Source organism: Argiope bruennichi, chromosome 4 (assembly GCF_947563725.1).
Source record: "Argiope bruennichi chromosome 4, qqArgBrue1.1, whole genome shotgun sequence".
In the NCBI taxonomy this organism is placed as follows: Eukaryota; Metazoa; Arthropoda; class Arachnida; order Araneae; family Araneidae; genus Argiope; species Argiope bruennichi.
In genome coordinates, this window is record NC_079154.1 from 142844765 (window position 1) to 142871475 (window position 26711).

General features: G+C 29.7%; 1 protein-coding gene across 2 annotated transcripts in view; it reads right to left on the reverse strand.

Moving 5' to 3' along the window:
• The window catches only part of LOC129966529 (helicase domino-like), a 133382-nt gene that overhangs the window by 84772 nt on the left and 21899 nt on the right, over positions 1-26711 (reverse strand). For both annotated transcript variants that reach the window (XM_056080970.1, XM_056080969.1), the window contains exons 8-20: positions 24846-25078; positions 23340-23496; positions 19213-19308; positions 17867-17958; positions 17664-17753; positions 17366-17543; positions 12351-12487; positions 11216-11326; positions 8717-8968; positions 8011-8147; positions 7718-7904; positions 7422-7607; positions 4727-4964 (exon numbers count right to left, since the gene is read on the reverse strand). In XM_056080970.1, coding sequence (XP_055936945.1) covers positions 4727-4964; positions 7422-7607; positions 7718-7904; positions 8011-8147; positions 8717-8968; positions 11216-11326; positions 12351-12487; positions 17366-17543; positions 17664-17753; positions 17867-17958; positions 19213-19308; positions 23340-23496; positions 24846-25078 — 2094 coding nt within the window. The remainder of the gene's footprint in view (positions 1-4726; positions 4965-7421; positions 7608-7717; positions 7905-8010; positions 8148-8716; positions 8969-11215; positions 11327-12350; positions 12488-17365; positions 17544-17663; positions 17754-17866; positions 17959-19212; positions 19309-23339; positions 23497-24845; positions 25079-26711) is intronic.

Genomic DNA, 26711 nt, shown 5'->3' on the forward strand with positions numbered 1-26711 from the left:
AAGCATACAGAAGATTGCCCAAATATAATTTTTTAATAACATGTTTCTATATTTAGAAAAGTAATATCTACAGTTTTGGCATTCCTAGTAAATGGAATATTTAATAATTCATTGTCATACTGCTACTCACAATTATGTGCTTATTCCCACACCCTTCTTTAAAAAAATTACCATGCATCAATGTTTAAAATTCCTTTTGTATTTCAGCTTGCATTTTTTTTTTTTTTTAATATGCAAGACTTAAAAGTTATAAAAGCTTGTCAATATACTCTTTTAATTCAAAATAATGTCATAGATGATATGAACTTTAGATACAGTAGCATTTCATTAAAAAAAAATTACATTGATATTTTACAGAATATTTTTTAAAAATTTATCAGATGGGCATTGACATTCCATAATGTGCCAATTTTAAAATATTTTTTAAATTTTTACATGTTTGCATAATATTTCCTGAACATCCTATTTGTTGTGCAATAACTATAACTTTTGTTATGCTAACAGTACTTCACCAAAGATCAATAATTTGTAATACCAAGCCATATAGAAAGCAAAGATACAAATCTCGTGGTAATTTTAAAAAGTTTCAAAATTACTTAATAAGTTAGTCTGAAAAAGTGATAAAAGTTTGTGACAAAATAATATTAAAAAGATTTAAATAAATATCACAAATAAATGTGGCTTGTACAATATATAGTTTTAGCATCTAAAATCAAAATCGTTCGAACAAGATACCTTCGCCCCACAGACAACTCTACCACCCAACACAATATATATATCATCTTTGATGAGAATCTTTTTAAAATGAATGAAGAGTGGAATTTTTCAATTTCAGCACATGAAAAATTACCTTGAAACAGAATGGGGGGCTATAATGAAAATCAAATTCCAACCCAAGAACAACTTTTTCAAAAGGAAAATGAAGACAATATTAAGGTAGATTTTGCTTACTCAACCAAAGAGGAATAGGCTGAATCAGAATTCTTATGATAACTGAGTTAGATCAAGCATTGGTTATCCAAGTGACAAAACAATTAAAGACCTGCAGAATTATACTACCAGGTACATAGCAGCCAATGGTTAAATTCTAATAACCTTCACGAACCACAGTACATTACCCTCATTAGAAGCATGCTCCATCATCAATATGATGATAGATAATCCTAATTGATTACTTTAACAGTCTTGGAAGTAAGAAAAACCACCCTATCAAAAGTTTCTCACTCCCCCCCCCCCTAAAGTGTCCAATGGCACTTCCATGGCATTTGTGGTAAGAAAAAGCACACATCCAAGTTTTAAGGATTACATATTGTCGAATATTATACCATGTAGCAAAGCTAGAAGCCAAGAAGGCTGCAGGATTTCACAGACTGCACCAAATTCTGGTGAAAGGAAATCTCAGGAATTTTAAATGAAATAAATTTATCATAGATTTGGATGATAATTCATGCATGTGCTCATGAAAATAATGATTTTATTCATTATAACCAGCATCAAAAATTATAAAATGCATTTCTGAGCTAGCAGTTCTTAAAATTCAAAGTGCTGGAGATATTATAGGTAAAAAAGCAAACATACACAAATTTAAAGGATATACTTTTGGGGTTAAATTACAATTGGCAATTGATATCAACCAGAAAGATAGCAACTACAGAAATGTGTACATTATTAAAAAAAGCAGAGTGAGATATGAATGAAATAACTGGAAATAGAACTTCCATGTCAAACAAACATTTTCAAAATATTCTCTCAGCATCTCAGACTTTTAAAAAAACCTCGATCAGGTAATGACTAATCCCATTAACAATCATATTTTAGCTCTATTTTTTATAGAATAAATATAATATAAAAGAAATCTTTTAAAATAATAAATAATGATATTATAAATAAATATGGCCTATAAAAAATATATCCATAATATGAAGAGTGTTCAAATGAAAAGTTACAAAATGATACTGTGAGTATAAATGAAGACTTTAATCAAAGTATACACCATAGGCCCGAGCACAACGATCCCATTGATAAATGAGCCGAAGGATCCCTTGTTCCGAGAATTCCTGTGGCTGTGACGAGACCCAGTCCTTCACAGCTTCTGTCAGTTTGCTGTCCGAGTTGAAGTGCTTGCTTTTCAGAGGATCAAACACATAAAAGTCTCAGGGCGACATGTCCGGACTGTAGGGCGGATGGTTGAGTTGCTCCCACTTAAACTTGGCCAGTTCCGTGCATGTGACATTGGAGACGTATGGATGCACATGATCATGGAGCAAAACCACACCCTCCGTGAGTAGCCCTGGTCTTTTGATCTTGATGGACTTGTTTAGTCTTCAGTGTCTCATAGTACACATCGTAGTTAATGGTTCTTCTGTGCTCGAGGAATTCAACACGCCACATTAATTGGACAGTGCCTTTTATAAGTGCCTCTGCTCTTGTACATGCAGGTGCCCGCACATACTCCAATCAATACCAGAGATTCCAATCGCATCCCTAGATGTCCGATTCTGTTCTCCCATAGTGGCATAGGCAAATACAATACATTAATGTTTTGATGACAAAAATGTAACGTTTTGAAATATGTTAACTACGTTGTGTATTTTTATTATCTGAACACCACTTATACTAGTACAATGGTAATATTTTGCAGAATGACCATTGTTTTGACAAGAGAAAATGGGCCTGTTTATGTACATTGTACAAAATGATTTAGGCAACCTTGCTCCAGCACTGATCTTGCAGTCTGTTCTTGTGCTTAAAATTGATTCCCTTCCCTCACACCTAAATAATATAAATCTTTCTGTTGTTTCATGACTTTCAGTACACATGAACTTTTTCAACTGGTTTCAGCGAGGGCTTTTAAAAATATTTCAGCTTTTTCCTTGTGGAATTATCTGTGAAACCACACCTCCCTTTTAATGTTCCAGTATCATATACAAAGCTTAGCAAAGGGCTTTAAAACTTGGTCCTCATGCAACCTTATGATCCTCATGATGAAACAGAGTTTCGGAAACTTTCAACTCATTTGCTGCAGTAAAATTGATATATCAATCCTCAAAAGCTGAATTGCAAAATAAAGCATATGACTTATCATAGTCGACCGCCGTCCCAGAATGTTGCTGGTGTACGAGGTAGGACCATGCTGACACACTAGTGTACGTATTAAATGAATCAGAAAGTTATTTTAGTGATGAGGATAATTGTACAGAAAATTTTTTCAATGAAAGTTCGCATTCGACAAATTATGATATGCACGTTCAAATCAAATTAATTTTTCTAGTGATAATGTATTTTGAAAAATTTTTTAAATATATCAGTATACCAAGAGAAATATCTACAGAATTTACAGGCTGATTTTTATACGAGTACTTAACCTGTATGCTTAAAATGCTACGGATGTTCACAAGTTTCTGCATAAAAATAATGCTGATAAGAAAAAGGGTCAATTTTACCTATTGTCAACTTTTTTTTCATATAATTGTTGAATTTTCTATTAATTTCTTTTTATATACTTTTAAATATTGGAAAAATAAGCAAAAAAAAAAAAAAAAATGTTTAAAAAGCAAAAAGTAATATGGTTACATGTAATTTGAGAAAAAAATGCATGTTCAAATGCAATAATTTTTTACATTTTTATACATCAAGAAAAATATATGCAAAATATATTTGCTGATTTTCTGCAGAATTTTTGGCTGATTAATACTTTCATTAGAAAATTTAAATTGAATATAAAGAAAATGCCGTCTTGTAGACCACACTTCCACAAGTCCTAAATTTTCATCTAACCAGTGTACCAGTAATTGTTGGATCTGTACATTTTTTTTTTTTTTGAACATTCTAAAAGCGAAGCAACATCCAAGTATTAAAGTTGAACCAAATAGATATAAATTGAAAATTTGGTAAGATTTTATTTTGTATTGTGTTAAAAACATCGAAGACATTTCTAAACTCTTCAAAAATGATATAACTGGCAATTACCTTTTTTTTTTTTTTTTACAAATCTTTCGAGATTGATAAAATTCCCAAACTTTTTCTAGATAGCCTAGTTTTGTGGTCATTGCGTTCTAATTTAGATCCTTATCAAACTAATGAAGAAATACCTTTCTCAGGAATCTGCACTTTTAGCTACAAATCAGTGAATAAAATCTTTAAACTCATCTAGCAAACAATTCTAGTTTTATATTAGAGAGGAATGTTCGAATAGTAACCTAAAATTTTTTGAAGATAATAGTCAAATGCAAAGATGTTGGTTTTAATTCTTAACATTTTTCAGAAACAGGACTTTTTTTTTCAAAAGTTCTTAAAATCTAATAAACCACATCAGATATACAGAAAAAAAAAAAATTCTGGAGAATGGCAATAAATTGTTACTTTCAGTAGCATACTGATTTCCCACTCCTGACACAATGATAGATTTGTCTGAACATGATACACAATAACTTTCTTTTTAGAAGTATAGATAAAATAATAGCTTAATTAAAAATATAAGAAATTAAAATAACATTAGTGAATCTGCAGACATTTTTATTATATTTAGAATATATATTAAATGATAGAATGAACCCAAAATTATAGCCACATTTTCAAATAGTTGTTTCAATTTTGAAATTAGCAAACTTTTAAAAAGTACATTAAAACTTCCCCAGCAACTTTTTTCATTAGACAGCATAACTAAGGAATAGAATAGGAAGGCAAGTCTCAATTTATCATCTATTAAAAAAAAGTATTTTCTTACTAGCACCAGGTTGAACTAATTGAAGAGTATACTGTTCAGTCTGACCAGTAGCGGTTTGACCACCAGCAGAGGTAACTGGAGTTGCTGCACGAGCCACCTGCTGACCAGGTATCACCATGTACCTCTGTGGCTGGGCTGTGGGTGGAGTAGTCAAACGATTAGGAATATTAGAAGGGACACGAAGCGTTGCAGTCGGAGCCCGGGATGCTGCAGCTGCTGGTGTGGAACTGTTGGAAACCTACAGGAAAGTTAACAATGTACTTGAACTAAATTTTCTAAAATAAATAATAAGATTTAAAAACATACAAAGAAAAGGAGGAAAAAGACTCAATCATACATCAAATACAAATAGCAGTGACATTAAAAATAAACATATTAGTAGTTCAATGTCACAAATATTCAGATAAGATTAGTACAAATTAGCCTTACAACAAGCCAAAGAAAAAAGTTAACACATCATCAATATCATATAGGAAAGAAAAAGAAGAATTACCTGCCACATCAATTTTTGCACACTAATTCAAATAACAAATTCCTTAAAGCTCAGAGAATAGATTTTGTTATATTACAATTTTTAATGCCCTTTTAAATGACTTTCATCACAGAAACTTAAGTATAATGTAGGTTTTCTATCATAGTATTTTCCATATGCTGAAAATTTTTAACTGTACACTTGTACAAAGATATCAAATTAACTCATTCTCAGCTAAACAAAGAGTATAATTTATCTGTATTTCTGTGCTGCCAGCACAATTATAATTTTTATAACATTAATAACGAATTCTTATAAATAAATTTAATATGATACATGAACGTCCACTTTCAGATTGGCCAACAATTCTGCCTATTGATTTTTCAAACTTTTATATAAATTATCCTGATTCTTTTAGGGTGTATCTTAAAAATCTTCAGAATCTTGCATTATTTTCATCATCTTGCAGATTACACGTTTTATTTTTGTAATTAATAAACTCTCTCTTCTGCATTTCTGAATACAAATATAGCCAGGCAACTCTACTGCCAATGGTTGATTAACTGACCAAATGCTAATAAGACAAGCCTCAGTCACAGTATGATCTAAAAACGATTTAACAAATTATAAAGCCAACAGATTACCATTAATTATGCATTACAACATATATTCTTTAAAACTATACATAAATAAATATATACAATATGGAATACAATAAGACCAGCAATGAACAAGTAGGTTATAACAAAACAATCAGCAGAACTGTTGTTGTAAATAACAATTATTCTGACACTGTTCATCATACAAACAATCATAAAAAGGTGTCATCCGAAAGATCTTAATGCATTCTTAAAGAATTTTTAATTAAAGTTTTGAAGGGCCATCTATATACAGAAATCAGAGCAAAATTCAAAATTTCTAATGCAAACAATCATTTTTCTCATCAAATTTTAAAACTACACAAAAGGTTATTCCTGGATATTAAATTTCATTGATTTTTGGACATTTTGTTTCAAAATTATAAGCAAACAAAATTTTGATTTTTTAATATTAGAATTAAGTTTTCAACTTTTCATTCATATCTTAAAAACTTTAAGTAACTGACCGAAATTGTTTTTGGTATGAAAATATAACATTCTAAAAATTTTACATATATATTCAACATGTAAAAATTTAATACTGAAAAAAAATTATGTTTAAAAATTTGCATCATACTTAAATTTTGACATAAAACGAAGGACATGCAAAATTTTAGTTCATTACTATGAGTTTTTTTCTTACATTAAATTTTCTATAATGCACCCAAAACAATGCATTTAGAGGTGCACTCACAAATTTCAAAATATTGACAGCTTTCTTCCTTGGAAATGAAATACTACTGATCATGTATTCCTTTGACACAAATATCATTCCACATTGTTGTAACAAATATATAATTTAAAAAAATTGGCAGAGGCAAAATTATAAATATAAAAAATTCCACTGCCATAATATTTTATTACAAGTTGCTACTTTTAAATGTGGATTATAATCTCTGTCCTTGTAATAAGTTACAATTTTTGTCAGATCATATAACGTAATTAACAGAACACAACAGATTCCAGAAATCTGGGAATTTTATTTCATAAAAAATTATTTCTCTTAATAATTTAGGCATACTGAATTCCATATTTTTTTAACAAGAAAAGGGCTATTTGTGTTTGTTTCAATTTATTGATATTTGCTCATGCATACAATATTTCATTAACAAGTTTCAAATTTCAAAAAAATTAATCTGCCATAAATATAATTACTGTATGTAATGACAAACGGAATAAAAAAAAAATCTAGACACCAAAATATTATTTATATACATATACTTCCCAAGACTTACATAGCCGGACTGGCTGTTCCCTTGAATATATAAATATAATGTAAATACCTCATTGCCAGGCATACACTGACAAAGGTAGATAGTCCCAGCTGATTGTATAGTAAAGTGATTTTCAATCTTTCATTTTACTTATGTAAAAAAAAAATCAGTAACTTGTCAAGTATGATAATGATCAAAATAAAAAAATTCTAGTTTTAAAATAAAAATCTTTTTTTTTTTTTGTTAGTTGGGCACTTTGAATCTGGAACTGAAAGCACATGAAAAACTAACAACTAAGATGCTGTAGAAAAATTATACAATAAAATCAAAGATAACACATATTTACAATAAACTGAAAGTTATGAACAAACCTGAGAATTGCAAAAATTGACTTTCATCTTCACTTGTGGGCAAGGAGGTGGAGGCTCTGGCAAACTGTCGATTTCAACAATTAATTTTGGTGGTACTTGAAATTTCTTTACACGATGTGCAGCGAATGCAGTTAATGACAGTTCAAGATCAGCAAGTAAAAGGTTCAGAGATGATAAATTGATATGCTGTAAAAAAAAAAGAGAGAGAGAGAGAGAGAGAGAAAGTGAACATTAAAACTCAACATAAAAAAAAACATGCTTTATTACATGGATTTTATAATTATGTTATTGCCAACCTTAAAAGGATCATAATCAAGAGCACCCATTGCAAGAGATGCAGTATGATATTTAATTCCTTCCATCAAGAAAGGAGATATTGTTGGTCTTTCTTCAAACATATTTGGATGATTGCACACTTTTCTCAACTGCATCAAAATATTAATTACACTCATGAAGTTTCCTGTCGCAAGAGTTTCTTTGGTCCTATGCACAAAAGAAATAATACATTAAAAAAAGAGAAGACAAGGGAAAAATAATATCTCCAATTAAGAATTTGAAGGGAAAATGTCTTTAAAAGTAAAAGACTTACTTAGTTTGGGACATGAAGTCATCATATAGATATCTCTGTCGGTTAGAAAGTCTGCATACAACAACATGTTCATATTTTTTAGGCAGTTGCTTCTCAACTTCCGATTTAAGCCTTCTTAACAAGAAAGGTCTTAATACCTATGAAAAAATAAAACCATTCATAATTATTAATTTTTCATATCATTACGAAATAACTCCCCAGTGATCTTATTAAGCGTATGACTTTTATATAAAAATTTATATGACATCGCTTTAAAAAAAGATGGTAGCAGCAGACTATATTAACAAATTCTGAAGCTATAAATTTATTTGGGAACATTATATCTACATTATATATATAAAAGTTAAGTTAGTGCTTTTAAGTCTAGTGCTTTCAAAAACAAATATTAAAAATAAAACTGCAAGAGAAGCAAGTTTGATTAAAAACTAATATCAAATTAAAGACACAGAAACAGAAAAGCAATAAAAAAACAGTAAGATAAGATTATTTAAATTACAAAATAGTTTAATAAATTCTTTTAGATCCCCCCCCCCTGCTTTATCTTCTTAACAACAATTATTTCCATTGTAATAAGATTAGGTTCACATTTTAAAATATGCATCTAATAACTATCCTAAAATTCATTGATTCTTCAAAAAGCATTACTTTACAAAATTCCCAGCAGTAAAAATTAAAGTTACAAGCTTTAACAGACGATAACTCTTACCTTATGTAGCCTTTTAATGAGACTCTCATTGTATTCATGATTTCCCTCTATCATCCCAGTAACTGGATTGACAAACCACTCCTTGAACTCTCTATGTGACTGGAAGACATTGGGCATGAGGAAGTGCATGAGAGACCATAATTCCATTAAGTTGTTTTGAAGGGGAGTGCCAGTCAGCAAAAGCCTATGTGAGCTTTGGAAGTTCAGCAACATTTGCCAACGCTGAGACTTGAAGTTTTTGATATGCTGTGCCTACAAATACATGGAAATTCAATTCATTAGCCAAATTCATTTAGTTATTAATTAAAACAAACAGGTAAAATCTATACAAACAAAATACAATTCACTGAAATTCAGTACTTGCATACCTTCATAATTTTACATGAAATTTTTTTTATAATTTTACTTCACATGCATAGATTATACAATTTTTTCAAGAATCGTAAAAATTTATTTTAAGTATAAAATTTCCTCTCTCTCAAAAGTCAATTCGAAGACAAAGATAAATATAAACAATTTGACTGTTTCTTCTAAATAAAACCATGCGGAAGGGTGTCCAACAGCTTGACACCATTTCCGAAATAGAAGACATGCTTGTCATAGACAGGATGTTGTATTGTTAACAAGATCTCAAATGTGATAAGTATAGATAAACTAATGAAGTTTGCAACAGAAAATATCATGTGCATACAAACAGTACTTAAGAAATTAAAAATACATATACATTATTTAAAGTACAGTTTAAATGAAAATATAAGCAACGTTAAAATTTGTTTCCTTACTAAAGGTCCCCAGAAGGCTCCCTTTGTCTATTACTTTCGAAATGAACATAATTTTAGTATCCTGACCTTCGGTTAGCTTATTTTTTACCTCTCTTTGGTATTTCATTCATCAACTGTTGAGGGGAGGGGAGTAACTGCAATGCAAATAAACAGAGCCAGGTTCTTTAACTTTCTATGCGATAGAAACATTCTATCGTTTCTAGTCTTAATAAGAATTTCATTTATTATTATTTTTTTATTTCATTTTTGCTACTATGCAAGGTCTGTCTGGGTTTTACCATCAAATCAGTTATATTTAACATAGCATTCAGATACATTATTAATTTATTTTTGAATACCTTGAATACGATTTGTAAAGTAAATATTCATCAGGGGAAGAAAGTCTCCCATTATGAATAAGGCAATTAATGGCACAGATTCATGGTCTAAAGAATTAGAAGTCAAGATTTTGATATGGATATTTTATCAGAATCCAAGTTCACTGCGTTCCTGCATTTTACTTGTTTTGTATCGTATTTTTGAATTTTTAAATATTTATTTCAAAGTTTGTTAATGCATTTTGCCAATTAAAACTATAAAATATAAATAGGACTTCTGAAAATTATTTCACAATGTAAATGAGTTTTAAAAATATATTTTAATGTAAATTAAAGCATTACTAAATGCTATATTAACATACATGACAGCTGAACTAATATTCTAAATGTGTACCGATAATTATGACATTAAAACTTGACACTTTTTTTGTGATCCCCCACCTCAAAGTTAGGCTTAGAGACGCAAAAACCATGTGGGATGATTACTTTTGCATACACCCCATACCAAGCAAATGTTTAGAATAAAGACCTCCCATCCCAAAAAGATTGAAATCCGATTTAAATATAATGGTCGACTAATAAAGAAAATGCATTGCCAAAATAGAATTTTAAATATTCCTAAACAGAAGAAAAATCATCATTCAGTGTTATCCATATAGCCTTTAATGTTGTGTTTTAAATAATTATTAAATCATTGAATTTATTTAATGAAATATCATTAAATAATTATTATATTATGTAATATTTTAACAAATATGCTATTTATTAAACATATCTGAAAATCTCTAATATTATACAAATTAAAGAAAAGTATAATTATTCATCTATAATGATGCTAAACACTTACAAATGGAATTGATATTAAAATAACACATCTTTCATTTAGAAACAAACTAAGAAAAAATAATGAACTCAATGAAACATGTAAAAGTATTTTGCAAACATTGGATAGATATTAGATGAAGTTCAATTTTAGCTATAGTACTGTTTGAAAGCAAACATAGATCTATTTAAATCATAACTTGACCTGCAATTAGATGATGAGAGCAATATCTGAGCTGACATCCCCCCCCCAAAAAAAACTTCAATGCACCAATAGGAGCCGATATAGACCATAACATCAGATTTAAAATGCACGAGCAAGCATACATCATGGATCTTTAGAAGAATCCGAATTTGAAACTGGAACACTCTGGCTCCGAGTTCAAGACCTTACTATAACTCATATGAATTTTCAAATTATTATATTATGAAGCTGAATAATAGTATACAACAATCATTAACAAGAGAATATACTCATAAAAAAACACCTATTTGATTAAAAATATTTACAATATAGCACACAAAAATTAAATATTAGGTATGGTCAGCATTTTTAAATTATAAAATTTATAACATACCTCATCTAAAATTAAATACTTCCACTTTTTCCTTCTGAAAGACTGATGATCTTGCACTACCAATTTATAAGAAGTTATACATACATGAAAAGCATTGAACTTTGTCCAGCCCTTGAAAGAAAAAAACACATTTAAAATCAATAAATGAAGATAAATTTCATGACTATCAGTACATAAAATTTCAATAATTAATTTAAGAAGTTAAGTTCATTGTTAGGAATCAAATGTTTGCTAATGAAAATAATTAATTAGTCAAAAACTATATCTTATCTATAAACAAAATTATATCTTATTAGAATAAAAGGAAAGAATGAAATGTGTACGATTAATGAATGCACATATTACAATATATGTGCATTCATTAATCATACAGAGATTAAATATATATACATATGCAGCATAGTGATTAAAAAGGTCCAATTGTTTTGTCGGCAAAATCTCTACCTTATTTTGCAATACTGCTACAAAAAATTACAGTTGGGATTAGGCAATAATTGATGATATCATGCACTTTCCTTAGTAATAAAAACCAATGAATTCAAATCAGTAATTGAGAACTCAGTTCTTGTGTTCTTCAAAGAAAAGGTAAAATGAAATAGAGCTTATCAAAGATATTTCGATAGTGGTAAATGGCAAGAGATGGGCAACCACTGATGTCCTATCTTGATTTATCTTTCTGGTGAAATAAATTCCTCTCAACAAGCAGGAATGTAAAGGTAGATTCCTATTCATCTAAGTTGCTATTTTCAAATTTCTTACAATCGTTAGACAAACATCAATGGGAATAATCTTCCCAAAATAATCGGGTACACCCTCCAATTAACTCTCTCCCCTCTCCTCGCAAAAACTTGTGGATCTGGCTTTAGGCCACATATGCCTTGAATGTTGTTATATTCGTAACACAATAAGCCAGTTGAATCAGTTCTCCTAAATTAAATGTATTGCTTCAGATTAAAATTTCTCTTTTGGATTTTAGCAAGCAATTATGCTACTGGTACTGACATGTCAAGTTAAGATTTTTTAAAAATGTATTAGAAATGGAATCTCCATAAGAGATTCAAATAATAATTTGAATAAAAATCATCTCTTTGAAAGGAATTTAAAAAGCCTTTATAATAACTATAATGTCACTTACCACCCTCTTCTGTTTTCGTTCCTTAGGCGTGCCATAATAAGTCAAAATTTTAAATGCAGGACACCATTTCTTGAACTCCATTTCCCAATTTAACATTACACTTGTAGGAACAACAATAAGATGAGGACCCCAAACACCTAAAAGGAACAAGAGATTAATTTTAATTTCATGCCTATAAACTCCTACTGTACAATGACAATCCTCCAAATACAGACTGACTGAAAGTTACTGAATTCTTCCAACTACTCATATTATGTGGATGCATTCATAAAATGACAAAATGTCCAGAACTAATTCTTTAATAATAAATACTCATCCTTCTTTAGATTAAATGCAATGTATCACTGTTTATTTTTCTCCTAGTGAAAAATTAAACCAGCCATTCATTTTTTATATAATAAAATTTAAATTATTAAAGGCAGAAAGTTCGATTAGTTAATTTTCATAAATAATATCAGATCCAGTAATTTTTCTAAAAATTGAAAATATTTCAAATAAATGTAATTTCCATAATTTCAAAGAAAAAAAAATAAATTTTGTTGGAGAATAAGAAAAAAAAAAATTTTGAAATCACATAAATCCACAAAACAATATTTCTCCTTTTCTATTATAACTAGCTGCCTCTGACGACCAACTTGTTCGCTGAATTTAATGCAGCTGAAAATATATTCAACGAAGCAGTCTAAAATTCTTATGATATTTTATTAACATTTGGTTGTTGCCACTTGATAAAAATAAGGATGATTTCTGCACCATATCTTAATATATATAAATTACGTGTCATGTTGTTTGTCCGCGATGGACTCCTAAACTACTTAAGCGATTTTAATCAAATTTGCACACCGTGTGCAGTTTGATCTAACTTAAAAGATGAGATAGCTTTTTTTTGAATTTTTAATGAGAATTTTAATTATTAATTAAAAACTAACTTTCCCGCCAAAAAAATCTTCATTTTTCCCACCACCAAATGAGCACGGCTTCAGTTATTTTTCCCAACAGTCATGAGGCTAGGCTTAAGATTTTTCGGCTGATTATTTGAAACGATTCTATTTATTTTCTTAATGTTTGATGCATTTAAAATTAAACATTGTCAATTAATCGATCTTTCAGATTCATTCTGAAGTACTTTTGAATTAAAATAAAACCGAATAAAGGAAATTAAAAATTTCTAATCTGCAAAGCGTTACCCCAACTGGCGTAGAAAAACTCACGCATTTGCGTTACGTTTCGAAACCGAATGTTCGTATTATTTATGATCCTATCCGAAAATGTTTCTCAGGTATAAGATATCATTTTCCACAATTATTTTTTAATGCATACAATAAATTTGATACGTTGCAACGGATACAGTTTCACGATCTTATGTTTGAATTTTGTATTACTGTGCACGGTGGCAATTCTCAGAAATAAAATATTTTATTTGAAAATGATTAATTACAAACGTTTTAACGCATCACTGATTAATATAACATACTATAATTCTGATTTTTTTAATTATAAAGAAGTTTGGAAAAATACTTGGAGGTGCACACGCATAATTATTACTTTTCGTTTTGAATGAATTCAGATTCTTTATCTGACTGTTTACTAAGAAAAATGTTGTACGGCAATAACATTTGTCACCTTCATTGAATTTTCAATTAAATGATTTTATTTCTTTTGTTAAGGATATCGTAAAAAAGGTAAGTGAACGAGCCAAGAATAAGTTCCTCTAATCGGATAATAAAAAAATATTAACTCATTTGTATGCTAAATGAAATTTAATATTTTTTATATAAATTATTGAAGATATGATAGTAAAAAATGGTTACAATAATCGTTTCAGTTTTTCATTTCTTTACTAATAAACTGCATGTACGTATCAAGTTATGTCAGCTATCATCAACTCAGCTATCATTTACTTCAGCTACAATGCTTATCATTATTTAATAAATGTTTCTGAAACTGATTTCATTTTATAAATGAATTTTGAATTATTGCAACAGACAAATGTATCAATGACGGAATAAATCTCATGGCAACTTCATATGTGGAATATAGAACTTTTTTTTTAAAAAAAAAAATCTTTCCTTTAAGCTGAGGAAGCCAGAATCTGTAACACTGAAGTTAGAGGATTTATTATACATCATAAAGGGTTTATACTAAGAAGGAAGGTATTAAGAAGGAACAAATTATTTGTTCATTATTTGACAGTCACAATTATCTGTTAGCTCCAAGCGATTCTAACAAATGGCGGTATCTGTTGACTGGATTGAGTAAGTATTTTCACAGATGGCGCTGTGTTAAAAGTACCAATGTTTCACATAAGCTACAATTTAATGGCATAACAGCACGTGTTGCTGAGGCTAAAGTATAAGTTAAATTTATTTCGTAGTAAACGCAATACAATGAAATTCAATTGTTCTTACTTTTTCAATTTTTGGTATTAGCATAGCCGACCACGTGTTATTTAGACTGAAGTATAAATTGAATTCATATTATAGTAAAAGCAATACAGTGGAATTCTTCTTGCTTTTTAATTATTAGTGCTTCATTGTTCAACAATCTTTAATTAAAATATATACATGTAAGTATTATCACACAGTTATATTATATATTTGCTATACATCAAATCACACTGTATGATATATGTATTTTGATGGTACTTAAGGCTTCAGGATCAAAAGATAATTAATATATATATATGAAAAAGTGGTACAAAGCTTCTCACACTTTTTCAATAATTGTACAAATATTTTAGTCTTCGATTAAAGATTGGTTCACCTATTATTCTCCTGCGTAATTTGAATCCACCTCGATTATGCAACGGTATGCGTTTGGTCATCAAAAAGATCACCGGAAATATACTTGAAGCTACCATTTTAACTCGAAAATTAAAAGGAGAAGTGGTCCTGTTGCCACGTATTCCGATGATACCATCAGAATCTACGATACCCTTCAAAAGGTTACAGTTTCCAATTCGTTTAGCTTTTACCATGTCTATAAATAAGTCTCAAGGCCAAACAATGTCCATTTGTGGTTTAGATTTGGAAAATCCTTGTTTTTCTCATGGGCAACTATATGTTGCATGTTCACGTGTAGGAAAACCTTCAAATCTATTTGTGTTAGCTAAAGACAGATTAACCAAAAATATTGTGCACCGATTAGTGCTAAATTAAATTGAAATTCAAAGTATTTATAATTCAAAATAATAAACATTATTGTCAAAGATTTAAAACTCTCTGCCCTACCTACCTCATTTATAAGTTTAAGTGTTACGTGTTTTTTACTAAAAACTTTGTAATGTACTCATTTGTTACAAACTTGAATACAAAAAATAAAGAAATTTAATTTTTTTTTGTATTGATTTTTGCTTAATATCAACGGTAGTAGAAAATCAATCATGGAGGTCCCCATGTTTTTTTACAAATGGCATCTGTGTAAAAAAGCATGGGGGTCCCCATGACTGGTGTTCTCCTACCGTTTCCCTTGAATAGTTTACTACTATGTAATGTAACAAAAACCTTAGCCACAGAAACGCGTGGCCGGGTCTGCTAGTATTATATATAATTTGCTAAAATTAATGAGGTCTTTAAAAAAGTAAATCAATGAAATAATTGATATAAAACTAACTGCCTGAAAACAGACCAATAAAAAATTAGAAGGAAAAAAATCCAATTAAATATGCAAATTATTTCAAATACAAATTCTGAACTAGTTATATTTTTGTTCATCAGTATTACTAATGAACATTATTAAAATACATTAATTCTTTTACAGCATCAAAATCTCCAATCTGTCATTTCATGCATAAAACAACTCCTAAACTTCAAAATGGTACATTTTTTATGCATTTTTAAATAACAGTGCATTTAGGCTATTTTTACATTTAATTTCATCAATAATAGATTTAATACTTACATTCCACCCCTCAAAGAAGCTATACCACAGAGAGAATAATTGTGGATGCATGAAAATTATTATTATCAAAAAAATATTGATTTATTATCAGTGTACATCAAAGCATACAAATAAATATATACTGTTTTTAATCTCTACTGCTAACAATAAAGATGAATCAGTGTGTTGGCACAGTATAAGCGATACCATTTGGCATACAGCTACTAAATTTGGCACATATATACTTTAGAGAGTAGGAATATGCTACTTGGAGCATTATTTTGTGAAATTTTAAATATTTAATATTATTTAGTACTTCTCAACAATAACTGACCGAAATATTATTGCAATAAACGAATTAACATTTAAAGAATGTCTTTTTAGTTATACTAATTTAATAGCCGTGCAATTTTTTTTTCTCTTCTGAATTCCAATTTTCAACAACAGATGACATTGTTGCCCTGAAGTTCGAATCGTTTCCCTTCTTTCATCAAATATTGAATCCTATTTCCTACCATTATTGAAAGCTAATAAAGGTAGATTCTGCCTAATATCTGTGTAATTTACGAATCAAATAAAAAAGTGGAATCATAATATTGTAAAATTCAGCAGATAAGCAAATATTTACATTTCTAACAAGACTGATGTGGAATGTTATGAAGCTAACTCCTTCAGAAAGGATTATGTATATAATAAAGTGAAGAATATTAAAATAATACAGCATTAATATCAGAAAATTTGGCAAAATCATGGTTATGAAGTTATATACATATATAAAATGATTTATCTAAAATCAAATAATCAATATATATAGCGAACCAGTTAATGAGGAACAGAAAAAATTATAAACTAACAAAAGCTGGTGGTAAATAACCAGTAAAACTAGATTACACTAAAAGCTACATTGTTAATGATACTACGATATCATGGGATTCTAATTCAATTAAGACATATATCAATTACACAGCTCTTTATTGTCATAATTTCATGCTTAAAAATATTTTCCTGAATAAGTTATACATATGAGATTTAATTAAAAGTATTAACTGCCCCTATTCCAAATGGATTGTCAAAGATGATTGGAAATAATATTTAAAAAAAATAATAATAAATAATCGAATGTACATAAAAATTACCTTTTTCACAAGCAAGATGTGCCAGCATGGATATTGTCTGAATAGTTTTTCCTAAGCCCATTTCATCTGCAAGAATGCCATTCAATTTCTTCTCATACATTGCATTCAACCAATCTAATCCTATGTGTTGATATTCACGCAAAGAATGTTTAAGCAGAAATGGAATTTTGGTACAAACCTGGAACGCATTCACAATTGATCAATAAAAATTTAAGTGTGAAAAAAAAAAAAAAAAGGTTTCATTAAAAATTCTTTGATCTAAAGTAAAATTTTAATAGTACAGAATAACATAACTTACATGAGTGGTAGATAATGTGTTTCCTTTAGGTTGAAAGCTTTCCGCAGCAGCTGCAATATCACTGATCTCTTTCGATGGATTATCATCTTCCTGGAATATAAAAAAAATGAAATCCAAGACATCATATTATACTATAATATTTAACATTAAAAAATGCATTAGCAAAACTTTATTCACTTAGAAAACAAGAAAGAAAAACACACATTTCGATCTTGGGATGTAAGCTCTTTCAGTGATGATTCGTTATCATTTTCTTTGTTTTCATCTTCAGAATATTCATCACTACTTTCAGAATCTATTTTAAAAAAAAATGAAACAATTTACTTTTTTTGAAACAAATTTAAAATGTCTACAAATTAGCTCCAGCAAATAAAGGCTCAGAAACAAAACAAACTTGTCTTATTCATGAGCCCATTCATTAAACAAAAGATATAGAACAAAAAAAAAAAAAAAAAAAAAAGGCAGTGTATGTATGATAACATTCATAAAAAATTTTACGCCTGGAATACTTACAAAAAAAATCTCCCTTATAAAAATTTAATTTTACATTGTAGGTATGATGGTTAATATATTGTATATCTCATACAATGAAATGCAATTTGCACAGGATCTAGGCTTGCAATCAAATTATCCAGCAGATCTACGGGAAGATTGAAATATTCAGAAAGCAATGTTTTATGAAGTTCTGATACACATGCAGGAGGTGATTGATAAGCTGCAACTTGATGGACAAGCATATCTCACACATGTTTTAAAAAGATTCAAATCAGGAGGGAATGCTGGCCATTCCATAGGTGTGATATCTTCAGATTGAAGACATTTGTTTATGATGTTTACATGAGGAAGTTGAAAATTGCCATCCATAAACACAAATTCTGTGCCCATGGCATCCCTAAACAAATGTACATGTTGTTCCAGAATGATGTCCGTAAATTTGGCCTGTCATGGTTCCAATTTGAATATACAGATATGCTCTGGAGCACCAGCTGCACAGCAATCCTGCACCACCAAAACGGTTTCTCCAGTGACATTATCTTGAAAGTAAAGGGCACATGGGTCCTTTACATGAAAGCCCGACATTAATCAGACTGGAAACTAAAGCTGGACTTGTCGGAAAACATCACACAAGTCCACCATGACAATGCACACATTGCATATTTCTTTACTCTAGGCTAACCGCTGGCAACAGTGATTTGCTATGAGCAAAACATATCTGATAGATGAGGGTCGTCACTGGACATTATAACTTGGAGGCAACCTGCACTTTAACGACTACTGACATTTCCGTCGTCTTGAATCATTCCAAAGCCTAGAGTTGACACTTAGGCCAATTTCAAGTTCTTTGGATACTCCCATTTGTGTCATTGTGCCCTGCTATTGGCACCATTCTGTAATCTGTATATTATTCTTGAAGATGTGTGAATTCTACATGTGAAATTTTTACTTTAGTATTCAATTATTGTGCTATTATATCTTCAATTTATGGACATAAGTGTAATAAAATGAGTAAAACAGTATTATTTGATTGATAATTTGTTGAAGTACTTACCATTAATGCCACTCAACTGTTCTGAAGTTTCTACTTCAAAATCACTTGTATATGCAGCAGAATACTTAGCTCTGAGTTCTTCAATGGAGAGTTCATCTAACATTAAAATGAAGATACAGAAATTAAAAGCTTCAGAAAGTCATAAATTTATTTAAAATTTTTTTAATATAGATGGAAACATAACTCAAGGAAGTACAATACAAATTTGTGTACTGCAAAGTCATAAAATAAATAATTATTAATTTCTAACAGCATTGCCATTCAAATTTGGGGGGGGGGATTCCCTGTACGTACATTTAAGATAGAAAGAAGTGTGTGAACACTCATGTTAATTATAATGCAATATGGTTTAAAGGAGAGGAAAGGAAACAATTTAAAATTATTCAACATAACAGCATATTAGAAGGAAATTTACATTTATATACATTAAGATGGGGGGGATATATTACCTCTCATGCTCTATAACAGTAAGACAAACAAAATTAAGGAGTCAGGTAAAATTAAACACAAAACATTGTTATTATGATATAAATCATTTAATGATTATTATAGGGGGAAAAAAACTCATGAATACTGTCTGTCGATCACAAGAATAGCTCCCGCCAAGAAGTCTGTCTAGTGGCGGTCGCTGTAGTAACAAGACTAGTTCATTTCTAATGGGGATTAAGCGTGTAGGGAATTGGCGGAATTATAGGTTACATCACGTCATTCGTCTTCTCGGATTTAAAAGAGTTGCACGTGTTATCTTATCCTTGTGTTTATTTTGCTTTTGCTTTTAAAATTATTTATTCCTTACTGGTTTAATTGATTTTGCTAATTTGCTAAACTTGCAAGATGGTCTTTAAGTTAAGGAAGGGTGAAATTTTGAAATCGCAGGCACGTAAAATCGTATATAATGTTGCGGAATTTTGTTCCAATGAAGCTTCATCGAAATCTGCGTTAATTCCACTCCCACAAGCTCTGAAAAGGGCTTCTCAAGCAACTGGAATTTCTGAAGCTACAATAAAAAAAATAAGAAAGGAAGTTTCATCATCCGGCTCATCGACAGTTTTAAAATCACCCGGTAAACACCGTAAAAGACCTAGTGAGCGAAACTGTGAAATAGACGACTTTGACAAGTGTGTTATACGGCAAACAATTCAAGACTTTTACATAAAAGAAAGGAAAGTACCATCCCTCAGAAAATTACTACCCGTGTTGAAAGAAAAAATTGGATTTTCGTGGCAAAAAGACACATTGTGCAAAGTCTTACATTCAATGAATTTCAGATGGAAGAAGTGCGTGAATAATAGAAAAGTACTCATGGAAAGACCAGATATTGTTTTTTGGAGACACAGATATTTGAGAGAAATGAGATGTCACAGGAAAGCTGGACGACCGATTGTCTATATTGATGAAACTTGGGTAGACAGCAATTTGACATTTAAGAAATGTTGGCAAGATGACACAGTTTTGGGAGTTACAGCAAATGTTAATTCGAAAAATAGACTTATAGTTGTTCATGCTGGGTCATCAACGGGTTTCCTTACGGGTGCTTTACTAGTATATAAAGCATCAACAAAAAGCGGCGACTATCACGGGCAAATGAACTATGAAAACTTTAAAAAATGGGTGTTGGAAAAACTTCTTCCAAATTTGCAACCAAACAGTGTCGTATGCATGGATAATGAACCGTATCATACGACTGTCGAAAACCCCACTCCAACGAAGTATTCTACAAAAAAAGTTATGATAGACTGGTTGAAAAATAACGGAATACCCTGCGATCAAAAAATGTGAAAAGCGGAACTGTTCTCTCTTATAGACAGTAATCGTCCAAAGAAAATCGTCTAAAATTGATAATTTAATAGAGAAAGAAGGACATGAAGTTATCCGACTACCCCCTTATCATTGCAATTTGAACGCAATCGAATTTGTGTGGTCCTCTGTAAAAAGAATAATAAAGGAACGAAATGTTACTGGCGATTTAAGTTTGGACAATCTAAAATCTCTTCTTCAAACAGCTATCACTAAAGTTACTTCGTCAGAATGGGCAGCGCATTGCAAAAACGTAGAAAAGCTTGAAAATAATTATTGGGAGAAAGATGGACTGTTAGAAGATTTAGTAAACGAACTGTCATTTCAAATTGATACGAATGATGATTCTGATTCAGAAGAAACCGAAACTTGTGAGAGTGATTTAGAGGATTTTGAAATGCTTGAATGAACATTATTTTCGAAATTTAGACGGTATTTTATTTTATTTTACTTTTAAAACTGTTTTGCCTTAGAAATTGTTGGAAAATACATGCTGAAAGTTTAATAATCAAGTTCTGTCATTGTATTTATAATCTAAAGTCCTTGATAATTATTGATAGTTATGAAAATATTAAACAATTATTAAAAAGTTAAATAATTACTTTATTGTAATAATTTTCATCTTTATTGCATATTCATTAATATTTCATTTTTATGTCTAAAAGTTTAAATATTATTATATAATTAATATATTAAACAATTTTTTCACTCTTTATAAAGCAATTTAAAAAATTGCCAATACATCATCAAGGCGATCAGTAAGCCAACATGGATGCCTTTCTTTTTAAATCCCCTATTGAAAATAGAGCAGGTCTTGTTTCCACGGCAACAGACTATCGTAGACATATTGGCGGGAGCTATTCTTGAGGTAGACAAACAGTAGTTCTTTTTCATTTCTAAATTTTAAACAATTCATGGATTTGACCATCAATTTCTGAAACTTCATTTTTTGCAGCCATCATTTTTAAATAACCAATATACAATAAATAAGATATGCCATTTTTATGGCCCAACATATTTTTTTTGGTTATTTCACTTTCAGCGAACATATGTGAAAATATTTCCAATATATATGTGAATACATTATATGATGAATGTACCACTAGTTTTAATGCCCATAAAAATTCATTTAAAATTGTTTTTAAATTAAAAAGTGCGAAATTGGGTTATTTTCGCACACTAAATTTGACATTTTTGTATTTAAAGCGTCAATTTTTTCCGTATTCCTTTTAAGATACAAAATTTTTTCACATCAATGATGATGCTCTTAAACTGGCAGATTGCATGTTTTCCTCATTTGGCATGACTGTAAGCACCTGTTTTCCAATATTACTTATTCTTATTATCTTCTTACAAAACGGGTAGTAGGCAACAATTGGATTCGGCACAACTTCTCAAACCCATTCAGCTAAATCAGGATTATTCTTTTATAATCTGTCCCAATTCTTAATACAGGTTTCGAGCAGCTCATTGTTTCAAAAAAATTCTCTACTCTACTTTGAATAAGCTCAAAGTTTCTCAAATAATAAACCACTCAATAAATACTGTGATAGACTAAACGCAACTGCACAACTTCCATAGGTTGAACATTGCTAATCCCGCCATAAGTGTATTCTACTCTTTCACAGAGTTACTGATGTCTTGTGCATGATCGTTAGTTGCAATTGGGAAACTTCTTGGAAGAACAATTGTCTGGCAAATCAAAACCGAAGAACAATTGTCTGGCAAATCAAAACCGGAAGAACAATTGTCTGGCAAATCAAAACCGGAATGATCTATTCAGAAAAAAAAAGGAAGAGAATAGAAATAGTGTGACAGGTGAAAAATTACAAAACCGTAAAAGGTATTTCACTTTTGGTACCAATGACTACGAACTTTTATTCTTGCTATCTTCAGCATTTTTTAGATAGGGAGAAAAGAAAGGGGGTAAAAAAACTAAGAAAACATTCATTGTATCTATCTTATTTTTATGAAAATTTTCAAATTTCCCTGTGCTTTCCCAGCGCCGTGAAACCATGTTCTAACTTTTTTTAACAAAAAGTCTTATTTAGGCTAACTTTCAATAATTTTTTATTTTAAAATTTTAAAATATGTTTGCAAAGTATTGAGAAAAAGCAATAATAGAATGAAGTAAACAACAGTTAAAAGAATTTGATATCAAAATTATTCAAAAAGCATTAAATTATTCTATGAGAACTAATCATAAATTTCTGTAATATTTTTTCAAATTAACATAATATTTTTATCAATACATAAACGTGAATACATATTTTTTTTTGCATTAAACTCCAAAACAAAATATCAAAGTAAGTGTGGCTTTTGGTATTTACTTTCAGCTTCCAGATCACGCATTTCTTGGTCATGATCAACATCTTTTTCTTCATCTTCTTGCTCCAATAATGTTTGTTCATCGTCTTCTTCTTCATCCGATGCTTCAAAATCATCATCACTATTTGGCAATACTTTTTTTTTATTTTCTTTGGACTCCTGAAAATAAAATATATTAATTTATATAAAAAATATTTCTTGATAATTTTGGGAGAAAAAGAAATTCAAACATTCATTAAAAAAATTGCTAATGAATACAGAATTAATATTTTTAGTAGGTTCACTTTTTCAATATCAAATTTTTACCTAATTGTTTGATATAACTGAAAAACTGGGATTTATTTAATCAATCTGCTATAAATTCTATGAACCCATATTTTTCACAAATGTCAAATTCTTTCCTAAAAAGCCCCTTTTTCCAGTTTCAGTAGCACCACCAGTAATTTAGCGTACTGCAAAAATTCAAATATCAGTATTTTTTTTCTCAGCTTTCTCATTTTTAAGATCATCAAGCTCCATCAAAAATAAGCGCCCAATGTTTCTCCTTAGCTGTTAAACAGAAATGAAAAGATTACATCAAAGAAAGGCAATATTCGTCCAGATGTTTTAAGTATTTTAAAGAATATTTTACAGAAATGGCCTAAGGAATATAAACAATTTAAAAAGACCTAACTTTAGAATCAATTTATCCTGACTAGAATTTATATTCTTACTCGTGGTAGATCCCAGAATTTTTTTTTAAATTGAAATCTACACATTTCTTTATGTTATCAAAAACCTTTAGAGTACTTTCACAAGCACTAATACCTGCCCAGTGGCAACTGCAAAACTTCAGTGAAAATTCATTATTACCAATAACTTCCATATCTAGTTAGTTGGACTATCATTAAGTTTTCTATACATTGGTCTTTTTTCTATCTCATGCTAATTTCTTTTACATCTTCTTTATTCTGATTGAATAGTACTTGGGGGGAGGGTGACATGGCAAACTTGTTACGAGAACATTTCTCATAACGTTTTACACCTCTATTAATTAGCGAACCAGTTTCTATTATCTTTTATATTTCTTATTTTCTTTTCTCCCAATAAGAATTTTTGGTGACAGGGCAAGCTTGCACCCATGAAATTATATTTTGCAGCTCCATTAATTATTTAATCTAAGTATTGAATTAAATGCCACAGTAAAATCATTCAATGAAATAATCTGAAATGTTCACATGGCTGTTTACGTTTGATAGTTGCTGTTCAGCAATAAGAAATAAGAGTGATTCATGTATTATGTACTTCAAGTACAAAATTATACATGGTGAACTGCTAATTACAAGCAATATTTCAAACATAGTATGACAATGTCTCAATCTCATAATTAATTATATGTTCAATCATTTGCATATAATAAATAAAATTTGAAATTGATTTGATTTGAAATAATCCATGATTTCCATTAAACCTGTATCCAAAAAGATAGATTAACTTCTTTTAGAAGTGATAACCAGAAATAAACATACTTTTGCAAAGGAAGAGCAAGAAGCTTCAATGTCTCCACTTAATTTGGAGTCATTTAAAGAAGTATGTGAACTTAAGATTTCAGGAGGAAGAGATTCAAGAAAATCCTCAAATGGCATTTCACTTTCTTGCTGAAGAAGTTTGATTTCTTCATTTTGTTCTGCTTCATTGACATCTTCTTCTTCTTTCTGGATAGTAGCCTCATCATCCCCATCGCTGCCTGATGGTTCAAAATCTAAGCAATTAAAAAAAAAAAAGAAGAGAAGAAAAAAAATGTCATTTACAGGAAGAAATGAGTATTTCATGTATATTAATGAAATCTAAATATCTTTGAAAATTGATCATTCACAAGGGCTCAATAAATTTTGAAATAATTTTTTTAATTCATTTCTTATTTAATGCAACTTTATGTAAAGCATACACAAATAGCATTAACTAAAAAAAATATCTATACTTATAATAAAGCTCAATGTGTGTGTGCTGGCACTCTACAAGCCAGACAGATTGACTTGCAGCTACCAAATTTGGTACATGTATACCTTGGAGGTCGGGAATGTGCACCTGGACCTGGAGTTACTGTTTTTGAATTTTTTACAAGAATTTTAATTATTAATTAAAAATTAACTTTCCTGCCAAAAAAATCTTCATTTCCCCATCTCCAAATGAGTAAGGCTTGTTTTTTACCCACACACTAATGAAATTAGGTTTAACATATTTTCAACCAATTCTGTTGATTTTCTTAATGCTTGATGCATTTAAAGTTAAACTTTGTCAATTAATCGATATTTCAGATTCATTCTGAAGTACTTTTGAATTAAAATAAAACAGAATAAAGGAAATTAAAAATTTCTAATATGCATAGCATTACCTCAACTGGCGTAGAAAATTCCTGCATTTGCGTTACTATAACTGGCGTTGAAAATTCAAGAATGCACATTGTGTTCTGATTATTGACAATTATTTTCAATGGATTTGGACTTGATTTAAATTAATTTTAGTTTAGTTGTACGCTTCTGTAATTAAACTGTATTTATGTTAGTTACATATATATTTTTTGCATATGCTTAGTTTTAAGCACATCGTCTTTTAAGTAGTTTTTCCAACCAATAATTTTAAACGATTCTGTTTATTTTCTTAATGTTTGATGCTTTTAAAATTAAATAATGTTAACTAATCGATCTGCTATGATGAATCCGAGAAAATTATGTTGAAAAATTCTTGAGATATTACATAAATTAAGAAAGATATTCTTTAGTGCCCATAAAGTTTAAATGCTCAGTGACTCTGTTTTCAGGAATCATATTATACAAAACAAAAAAATGTCTTGTTTCACTAAAACATATTATATTAATTGCAGTTTAATCATTTCCACTTTAATTTAAAGCATAAATTCTATGGGAGCTAACAGAAAATTAGAGAGATTACTACATATTACGTTATGGCTGAAGGCCATTATAATATTATGAGTGAATTATATGACTATCAAAATTTGAGGTTTTAAAATATTTTGATGAAGACGCTATTAAAATAGAAGTTACATAAAATATTTAATTATTAAAATTTTAACGAGCATTAAGATTGGCGAACCGGCTGGTCGTCAAAGGTGACTAGTATTTAATAAGAATAAAAAATAAAATGACCCGAAAATATAGGAAAAAATTTCATTATAATTTAAAATCTAATGGGTACTGCTTGTATTATTAACTTTGGGCCTAGGACAAAGAAATGACTACATCCAAATGTTCAATACATACAAAATACTTTAAAAATAATACTAGTCTGTAAAGATACAAGAACAGCAGTAAAAGAGATCACACATCATTCATATTCAGTCATTTTAATTAGAAACAGAGAAATCTATGCAAAGC